Source organism: Haliotis rubra, unplaced genomic scaffold, assembly GCF_003918875.1.
Source record: "Haliotis rubra isolate DU_JTF1 unplaced genomic scaffold, ASM391887v1 Scf134, whole genome shotgun sequence".
Classification (NCBI taxonomy): Eukaryota; Metazoa; Mollusca; class Gastropoda; order Lepetellida; family Haliotidae; genus Haliotis; species Haliotis rubra.
In genome coordinates this window covers 1,243,739-1,254,488 of record NW_025765270.1, presented here as the reverse complement: position 1 = coordinate 1,254,488, position 10,750 = coordinate 1,243,739, and the positions used below count along the sequence as shown (strand labels likewise).

General features: G+C 41.3%; 2 protein-coding genes across 2 annotated transcripts; both read left to right on the top strand.

Moving 5' to 3' along the window:
• The first annotated feature begins 576 nt into the window (after positions 1–576).
• On the top strand, positions 577–9,542 carry LOC124267816. Its single transcript, XM_046702812.1, has 2 exons — positions 577–648; positions 3,314–9,542. Exon 2 carries the CDS (start codon positions 3,631–3,633, stop codon positions 5,020–5,022), a length of 1,392 nt encoding a protein of 463 aa, XP_046558768.1. The 5' UTR covers positions 577–648; positions 3,314–3,630; the 3' UTR covers positions 5,023–9,542.
• LOC124267848 (tigger transposable element-derived protein 4-like) lies at positions 5,151–6,368 on the top strand. Its single transcript, XM_046702839.1, has one exon. It carries the CDS (start codon positions 5,151–5,153, stop codon positions 6,366–6,368), a length of 1,218 nt encoding a protein of 405 aa, XP_046558795.1.
• Positions 9,543–10,750: the final 1,208 nt, after the last annotated feature.

The window sequence follows — 10,750 nt, the reverse complement described above, 5'->3', positions numbered from 1 at the left end:
TCTCCCCATTAACACCTAAATTCATGAAGCTGAAGTAACCATGATAGTCAGAGTTTAGGTTGCTTCACACAGGTTTAGGAATGTATATTAGAGTGATTGAGTGAGTATAGTTTTACGCCACTTTTAGCAATATTCCAGCAATATTGCGGTGGGGGACACCAGAAATGGGCTTCACACATTGTACCCAATGTATATTTGACATTAAGTACCTTGCTGAATCAAAGTTTCATTTCAAAGACCCTATGAAGCACCTGCATATTTCAAAAAAAAGCCATTTACATTGGAACCATAATCCCAATGCATTAGCCCTTCAAAACAGATAATGTAATAATCAGAAAAAGTAAAGAAAGCAAAATAACTGCTGAAACTAACAGTTTAAAACCTCTCACAATTATCCCTATATCAATACATCATTTTAAATTAAAATATTAAAATGTATATTTTTCACATAATCATAATCAAGTTTTGCCCTATAATAATTTTGAACTGAAGAAAAACAAACATCAACTACCGGGATTCGATCTTAATTGTCTAATGCTGTACTCATTTTCCGGTCGAATATTAATTATGAAGAGTTATGTCCCTTGGGTCTTATATGTGTTCCTGAAAACAAAGCCCTGGGAAAAAGTAACGATTGTTTTCAAATTGGTGAGTGTTCACATGTCTGGTGTCATCAGTAAGATTCATTAGTACATACTGTAACGGTTGGTAATCATTAAGCGTCCAGAATATCGAGGTTATTTCTCAGTTTGCTTTCGGCAGGTTCGCTGTTTTCGACAGGTCACGTAGAATGGAGAAAATGTCGACTTCCCTTTCCTGCTAATGTATGCAGTGGTTAGCTAGGTGTCTTTGGATATATTATTCGCTGTCTTTACAACTATAGCGAAACACTTATACAAGCACACGGTTCTGTGCGGTTCAACGATCGTTTCGGCTTCTAGCAAGGGCAGTGGGTGTGGATAAAGCAAGGCTTCTTGTTCCCAATTTCCGATTTCGATCGCATGGACTGGCTGCTCTCTTCTGCTTGTTTCGTTCGACCAGTTTTCGATCAGGGCTCATTTGTTGAAAGAAGGATATCTTTTATTCAACAATTAGAAATAAGTTAAAATCCTTTGTTTTAAATGTTTATGGTTTAAGCAAGTAAGGGGGTTGTTTTAAAGCTACATTTTTTTAAGTTGGTGCCTCAAGCATTTCTAGAATGAAAACAAGTTATTAAAATACATGTCCCATGTGTTGAGGTCACAAAACATATTCTGTGTGGGAATTGAGTGGATCACCATGAGTGGTGCACCATTTTAAAGTGTAGACTATGAGTCCTTCTGCAAAGTGTAACATTCTTAAAGAATTACAAATGTAATGATTATTTCTTTTTCGATTGACAATCACATTCTTGTCTCCCTGTGTAATGATTATTCTTGTGAGAACTGGAAATTTTACTTTATCATTTTACCTTGAATTTTTAAACTACATATTGAATTTTATTATTTTCACTACAATTTGTATTAGTAACTTCAAACAAACCTGGCAGGAAAGTAACCAGACAAAATTAAATTGATTGTAAACATCAAAAGAGTTTCAAAATATCTGTCAGTGAGCAGTTGACAGTTTACATGTGTAGCAAATCCTGTAATCAACTGAAATCAGCACAGTAGGATGTCAAATTCACTTTGATGGTACTGTGCATAGACATGACTCAGCAATTCCAACCAAGTTCATCATTTGTGGACCCGTGAAGATCCAGGTTAGAATTGATCTTCAGTAAACCATGCTTGTCGTAAGAGGCGACTAACGGGATCAGGTGGTCAGGCTCACTGACTTTGTAGACACAAGTCATCATATCCATATTGTGTAGATTGATGCTCATGATGTTTGATCACTGGATTGTCTGGTCCAGACCAATTATTTACAGGCCACTGCCATATAGCTGGAATATTGCTGAGTGCGGCACAAAACTAAACTCACTCACTCATCATTAGTGGCTATGTTATTAGTTACCTCCCTTGCTCCAGAGAGATGCTGCTCCCACAGGAGGTGGATAGTTTGGCAGGCAAGAAGGGTGTGTGTTGTCAACGCGTATATGTTGATGGGAAACTATCTCCAAATTATGACGAAAATTATTCTGAGTGCAAACTTGAGTTGGTTATCCAATACTCAAATTACAATTACTAACAGAGAAATGCGTCAAGCTGTGATTCCAACTCTGCTATGATGAAACAAGCAGGTTTGTCTTACTGTAAATACAGGTGCAGCTGGAATACCAGACTGCCTGACTGTAGAGATGTAGACATATATACAGTGGAAGCCCTCTAAACCGGCATGTAGAGAACTTTTCCCTTTTCAACCTGAGAATGATGGCCGCGTTGTTCAGCAAAGTTTGCAAGCTTCAAATGCTGGTGGCTTCATTCAATATAGGCAATATAAACACATGACCGATACTAGCCACACTTTTGGCAACTGTAGTATTCCATGCAATGATTTTGAATTGTATTTAAAAACTGTCCCTATTGGTCACAGAAGAGCAGACAAGTTTTTCTGTTACCTTGCAGAATGACATGCCGGATTTTGAATGTAGGGAAGCACCTCTCTCGCTAAGCTGCACCGGTACTGCGATGCATGCAGCGTTTAGAAGCGCATTAGCTGCACAGCGTATCGGCTAACACTGACCATAAATTAACTAGTTTCTGCCAGGATCAAATTCTAGTGCCGATATTGAGAGCATGCCGGATTGGAGGGCTGCTGGTTTAGAGGGCTTCCACTGTCTAGTTAAAGAATACAATGGACAGATGAAGATGCAACTGTCGACAGAAAGAGGGACAGTGGCATTACTGTGGACTCTTTTATGCTGTACCTACCAGTGGTTATTAAGACATAACATAATATGTTCATGATAAACAGAAGAGCGAGTGAGTGAGTTTAGTTTTATACTACTTTAGCAATATCCCACCAATATCAGTGCGAGGGACACCAGAAATGGGCTTCACACATTGTACCCATGTGGGGAATCAAACCCGGTTCTTCGACATGACGAGCAAACACTTTAACCGTTAGGCTACCCCACCGCCCCGATAAACAGGACTATTATTTGATGCTAGTTTAAAACTCATTTGACAAGTGTGTTACACACACCTGTCTCCACACATCTTTTTATTTTTTGAAAGTTTGCAGTATACACAAAATGAGTAACATGTTATTAATAGGTTATTAATAATAATTTACTAATTAGGAAGAGTTATGGCTTTTTGATATGATATAATTTTTAACCCTGCATGATGTCATGCAATACAGGTTATAAATCATTGTATTCTTGTTCCAGGGTTTCCACAAGGAAGGCTCCAGGCCCCCAACTGGGATGTGTCCATGAACAAGACTACGGAGTTTTGTGGTGCAACTTGATGCTCACAGTGATGTATACCCTATGAAACCTACCTGGACCATTTAGAAAGTGTGAACAAAACTACCAAGTGTTGAAAGTGCTGCTTGATCCTCACAGGGATGTGTTCCATAAAACCGACCTAGACCGTTTCTGAAGTGTGGCGGAACAAGACTACCGAGGGTAGAAAGTGAAGCTTGATGCTCGCAGGGATGTGCGTCCCATAAAACCCGCCTAAACTGTTACTGAAGTGCTGCTGAATGGAATCTGATGAGTCCGACTTGAGGTTTTTGTCTGCTGTAGCTGTGTCATTGTCACAAGGAGCATCACCCTCACTCACTTTAGCTTCTTCCCAAATACCTCCGCCGCCTCCTTGCCCACCTGTTACACAATATCCAACATCCGAGTTCATTAACACTCTCGGCCTTGTAACATCAACTCAAGGCCAGAAACCGATCTCAGACACCGATCCACAGCATCTGTTAAAGATGGAGTCACAGGTACGGGCAGCAATGGCAAAGGCAGGCATTCCACCCACAAGTGGAGAGGCGGATTCATCTGTTCCAGAAACTAATTCTGATCTAGACCTCTCCTACTTGTCTCACATTCAGTCTCTTGTGTCTAAAACTGGATTCACATCACCCCAACAGATTTATGAAACTATTAGCAGTATGTCGAAGGATGATGCCTCAAATACTTCCAGTTCTCAGCCATCTGTGTACAACATGCCGTCTGCTTCATCAGTGCCAGCTCTCAGTACCTCAAGCTTTTCTCCATCAAACCAACTTGAATCATTCCTCTCAATTCCTGTTCTCCCATCTTCAAAGGACAGAGGTCGTAGAATTGAACTCACCTTGCAAGAGAAAGTCGATCTGATTCACCACAGCAAAGGTAAAAGCCAGAGAGCACTTGCAGAAATATTTGGTGTTGGCAAATCTCAGGTCAATCTGATTCTAAAACGAAAAAGAGAAATTATGAACATGTATGAACAGGGAGGCCAACTTGAAAGAAAAAGGCTTCGCTTACGAGCAGACAAGGATGAAATCAACAGCCTTACTTTGGACTGGTTTATGAGTGAATATAAAAAGGGTGATACATCTCTTTCTGGTCCAGTTGTTCAGGAAAAAGCCAAGGAGTTTGCCCTTGAACTGGGTCGCACAGAGTTCCGGGCCTCCAACGGCTGGTTGCATAGCTTCTGTAAAAGGAACAACATTGGGTTCAATTCCAAGCAGGGCATGTATGTGAAAGACACCACTGGTTTGACACCCTGGCCTTCCCAAGTTGTCAGTGGCAACGAAACCTGGGGTGAAGATGGTAGCTTCATTTCTGGACAAGGAGATGATGATGATGAAGCTGTCCAGTCTGATGCATCAGAAGACAATTCTGCAAAAAATGTAGAAACTCCCAATGAGAGTGTCTCAACTGTTGTCTCCACTCCAGAACCAAATACTCCTGGGGAAGATCCTGCTAAAGATTTAGACTCAGCTACACCAAACAAGAGCAGAAAACCAGCATCTGGGAAGAAGTTCAAGCGGTGTGAGCTGAACCTACTTGAGAAAGTGGAACTGTTACAGCAGCATAGTGCGGGCAAGCGGAACGAGAACTGTCCAAAATGTTTGGAGTTGGCCGTTCTCAAGTGTACTCCACTCTAAAGAGGAAGAATGAGATCTTAGAAGCATATGAAAGACTTGGGAATACAAACAGGAAGAGATTACACAGCAGAGCAGAGAGTGATGAAATTAATCAGTTGACCTGGCATTGGTTCAAAGAAATAGCCAAGATGAAGTCAGTTCAAATTTCGGGTCCCATGCTGCAAGCTAAGGCTAAAGAATTTGCAAACCAGCTTGGGAGAGATGACTTTAAAGCTTCAAACGGTTGGTTGGATACTTTTAGAAAAAGACATAATATTAAGTTTTCAACAGGTCAGGGATTTGTTTATGATCCCCCAGAAAACATTCCACTAGGAAGCATATACCCCTTAGAATTGATGGATGATAGTGCAAATGAAAAAGTGAAGCCCAAAAAGAGAAAAAAAGAGAAGGTTTGTAAAAGAAAAGACTTGACTATTGAGGAAAAGGTTCAACTCATCTTCCAAAGTGAAGGGAAGAGCCAAAGACAATTAGCAACGATGTTTGGCGTTGGAAAATCACAGGTTCACTCCATCCTTAGGAGAAAGGATGAAATTGTGGAAACGTATAGCAGAACAGGCAAAGGGGGCATGAAACGTTTGAACCACAGAGCAGAGAATGATGACGTGAACAGACTGACATGGCAGTGGTTCCAGGAAGCTCACACTAGGGGCGAGGTTCAACTCACTGGAGTTCTGGTACAGGCAAAAGCAAGGGAGATTGCGAAACAGTTGGGCAGAGATGATTTCAAGGCCTCAAATGGCTGGCTGGACAGCTTCAGAAGAAGAAACAATATTGTTACCAATGAACAGAAGAATCTTGTGATTTGTGATGAAAAGGATATTTTGTCTTGGAGAGATAAGCTGCCAGAGTACACAAGGGAGTATGAGGCAAAGGATGTGTTCAGTGTGAGCGAGACAGTTTTATTTTTCACCAGTATGCCAGAACAGGTTGTAGATGCAGCTCAGTATCAGATCAAGAAGAGGTTCCAGAGTCAGAATGTGTCTGTAGTCATGTGTTGCAATATCCTGGGAGAATTCGAAACTCCTGTTGTGATAGGAAAGCAGGAAAAGACTGAAGGAGATATACCATCAGATGTGCCTGTGACCTGGAGATGGAGCACGAGCACGTGGTCAACAGTTGAGTTCTTCACTGAATGGGTTGTGTCTCTGGACCAGAGGATGGGAGAACAGGGAAGGAAGATTGTATTGTTTGTGGACCGGACACCTCCAGATGCTACTGAGATCATTCTTGAGAATGTTCAAATGGTATGTCCTCCAACTTACTCCATCCGGCTCCAGCCATTGTGTCATGGAGTGGTGGATGCATTTAGCGCAACTACCAGAAACGTATGCTGTCAGCCCTTCTGACACAGATGGCTAATGTAAACGAGGGTATCTCTAAAGTGCTTAGTTATGTCTCGGTCTTGGATGCATGTTTGTGGCTCAGCCAGGCTGTGAAAGATATTGATGCCAGAGTTGTTGCCAGAGCCTTCTTTGACTGTGGGTTTGATGTTGGTTATTGCCCAGACATCCCGTCAATGGAGGATGGTGACGTTTATGACAATTTGATTAAAAAAGCAATAGAGAGCTTTGCAAGGAAACCTTTGAGCTACTACATAGGAGGAGGTAGCAGTGAGGATGGGTTTGGAATTGTCCCTCACGTCCCAGATACCAGTGATCAGACTTCTTGTTATGCTAACAGTGATGTTCCTCTCCAGAATGAAGATGCCTCACAAAGCACTGGAAGTGCCGCGATGGTCGACCGCACTGAGGATTCTAGTGACAATGAAAGTGATGCTTCTGATATAGAGGAGGAATCTGATGGTAATGAAAATGAACTGACAGATCCTTCAGTCAGTTTCCCAGTGGAAGTAATCTCCCCTTTAGCTCGAAGTCTGTATGCATCATCTCGACGTGCAAAACGTGGTGAAACTTACCCTGTGTCATCTACCGAAAGCCCGGGAGACCCACAGAACGGTCAGTACTCCAAGACTCCTGACATCAAGAGTGAAGATTATTCAGAGGATGCCAGTAGGTCAGACAGACCGATCCTGAGGTCGAGAGGTGACGCCTTGAAGGCAGCAGAATCACTCATGCACTACTGCATTCACAATAACCTGAATCATGTCATTGGAAATGTGAAAGCTATTCTCAAGGAACTCTAGTGCCATTCTAAAGATATACTCAACTCAAGAGTTTGACATTCATAATTATTGTGAAACTGGGCCAAAAACAGGATGAAAATGGAAATAGTTCATTAAGTTTAAATCAGTACATGTATCTGGAAGCACAGGAAGACCTGTGCAGAGATATTCACACAACCAAGTTTCATGTTCACTGGCATTAACAGTGTATGAAATAAGCCAAAAATCCAGCCAGACATCAGGGCTGGTAACTTCAAAAGGTTACCAGCCCAAAATGGATTTAACCAGACCAAATATGGTGAATTTACTCAGATGTATGGAACATCTAAAAAATTTACCAGACCATCGTGCTGGCTAGCTGTAAATTTAGACCGTCCGTCAGAAATCTAGACCGTCTTGGGCGGTCGGACGGGCCTTATTTCATACACTGGCATTAAGGTTTTGTATTTAAGGTGCTTGTATTGTCTGTGCAGAGTGTACATTTGTCGGGCCAGGGGTCCGATGATTATTCCAATACCAGATTTGCCTTTACGATGATTCCTTCTTTGTCAGCACTGCGTTGTATTTCATTGAAATGGAAAATGACTGTCTCCATCTGTTTCAGCTTGCTACCGACACTCCAGGATTACAAACAACTCTTTCGCTGTTTCACCATCTATGTGGAATAGTACAGAAACTGTACATAATATCACTGATATTCATGGTAGGCTAGGTGGGTTTCTCCTGGAGACAAATGATGATTTGGTCACTTTTTCATCATCTTCAAGACCTATGATATTTTCTGAGCCAGGAACCACACAATGCCACACAATGAATCACTTCAGCAGCAATCACTAATGTTTATATGCGCCTTTGTATAACATTCTGTACAACAATATTAGAAAAGAAGTCTTGCCTAAATCTTGTGTAAATGAAGTTCATAACGATATTTCATGAAAGAGCTGCCAAGATATCTTGTTCACATTCAAAGAATCATGGGGGCCCGTGGAGTAGCCTAGTGGTTAAATCATTCACTCATCACACCGAAGGCCCAGGTTTGATTCCCCACATGGGTACAATGTGTGAAGCTCATTTCTGGTGTCCCCTGATATTGCGAAAATATTGCTAAACACTGCGTAAAACCCAACTCACTCACTCAAAGAATCATGCATGGCCATGTTATCTGCTTTTACAGTTCCTTGCTTGTCTTGAACAAACCAATTTAGTTATGTCATAGAAACATTCAATCTATTTGTAGTCTAACCATTGTGTTTAACTATGTCACCAGCTGAATATTTCTTCTGACTTTTTACAAAATTTAGATAAATGACATTCAGCCATAAAAACAGATAACATAATTTCAGGTAAAGAATTCTGGACTGATCATGTTCGAAGTCAGATGTAGGTATTCATGTCACACATTAACCATATTAATTTCCGTACCTTTTCAGGGAAATATTTTTTATGTAAGGGAGGTAATCAGTTGGTTAAAATAAAATCAACACTGTTAATACACTCTGTAGGATGAAGTATTTGTTTGGTATACACAATCTGCATAGTTTGAGAAATTCCAGTGGTACTTTTTCTATGATCAGCTGGTGTGTGAAACAACCACCGTATACCTTCATGTATTTATGTAATCAGGTGCCATGTTTGTTTATGTTGTATGCAGATAGAACAACATGCTTGAAAATGACCCATCATTGGGTGGAAGCATTTTCATATAGTATCAGGCATACACAACATAGTCCTCAGACTATCTTCTTTACTGTGCAGAGTTGTGTCCCTTAGCCCTGACAGAATCCTGTGATCATGGGTTCAGATTCTGGTTCACCCTAATTATGTTCGAAGCTTTGTCAACACCCTAAACAGGCTTGTTGATTTCCCCAAAGTGGTGAATGTCAGGGACCAATATTACTTGGGGCTGTCCTCTCACATTGACCTGACATACTGTAACATAGCTGAATACCGTGCATGTGTGCACACACACACACACACACTCTCTCTCTCTCTCTCTCTCTCTCCTCTCTCACACACACACACTCTCTTTCTCACACTCTCTCACACACACACTCTCTCTCTCTCTCACACACACACTCTCTCTCTCTCTCACACACACACACACGCTTGCTCACTCACACTTATGATACATACCCTGGTCTGTCCCTTAGAACCATTATACTTGTACAAATTGCATTTGAGAGAACAGTGGAATATTTGTCTTGTGTCGATGATCCAACTTGTCTATGATCTCTTTTTGTCTTTGTGTTAGGATTTTCATATACACTCCTACAACATGGCGAACATGCTGGATATGTCAAATATTGTATATGTACTTTATGTAACAATATTCCAGGACAATCTTTTATCTGGAACATGATCACTGAAAAGTGTCTTGAATAAATATGACTTGAAACATTAATTTCTCTGTTTGGTTGATATGCTGGAAGAGTGAAGCATGTACTGGACTGAAAATACCTTTACAAAAACATGCTCAAAACCACTGGCCACCACACGTAGGAGACAACCATTGGATGGGACCACCAACCTTCTGTTCTGGCAGATTCTGTATCCACGACATCATTGAGATGACCATTGGATGGGACCACCAACCTTCTGTTCTGCTAGATTCTGTGTTCACGACACCATTGAGATGACCATTGGATCGTACTGCCAACCTTCTGTTCTGCTAGATTCTGTGTTCACGACACCATTGAGATGACCGTACCACCAACCTTCTGTTCTGCTAGATTCTGTGTTCACGACACCAATGACATGACCATTGGATGGGACCACCAACCTTCTGTTCTGCTAGATTCTGTGTTCACGACACCATTGAGATGACCATTGGATGGGACCACCAACCTTCTGTTCTGCTAGATTCTGTGTTCACGACACCACTGAGATGACCATTGGATGGGACCACCAACCTTCTGTTCTGCTAGATTCTGTGTTCACGACACCATTGAGATTACCATACCGCCAACCTGACGACCAGGGTATCAAACCACCAGCCTCCTGTTCTCCTGATCAATGCTGTGTCCACGACACTATTGAGACGACCATTTGATCAACCTGCCAAACTTCTATTCTCCTGACAGATGCTGTATCCATGACAACACGAAGACGACCAAGGGATCAAACCACGGATACATAATCATTATAACACTTACGAAAACGTCTACCTCTATAACATCATTGCCATAATACCTGATTTGAACAGGACTGCAACAGCTTGTCTCCCAATGATGTTGCTGGTTTTAATAGGACGGCAACAACCTGTTCTTGTCTCCCGAGGGGCTGTTTATGTCAGGACTGCTGAATGTTTCTACATGCATGATACCCTACTTGCATGTGACCTGATTTATCAGTAATAGAAGCTGGCAAATGTTTCAAAGGAAGAACAGACAGTGTTTGACTTTGAAGGATTTATTCCTGGGAAATCAATGAAAAGGTAAATGCAACAAGATAAAGAGTTCAACAAATGCACCTAATACCATACAAAGGAAGTAACCGTCATGGCGCTGTATGAATAACAATATACATTATGTACATGGAGAACTAGTAGCTTGTACGTAGCTACATCTGTATTGAAACCCAACACCACGCTACACTGAAGATAAAAGA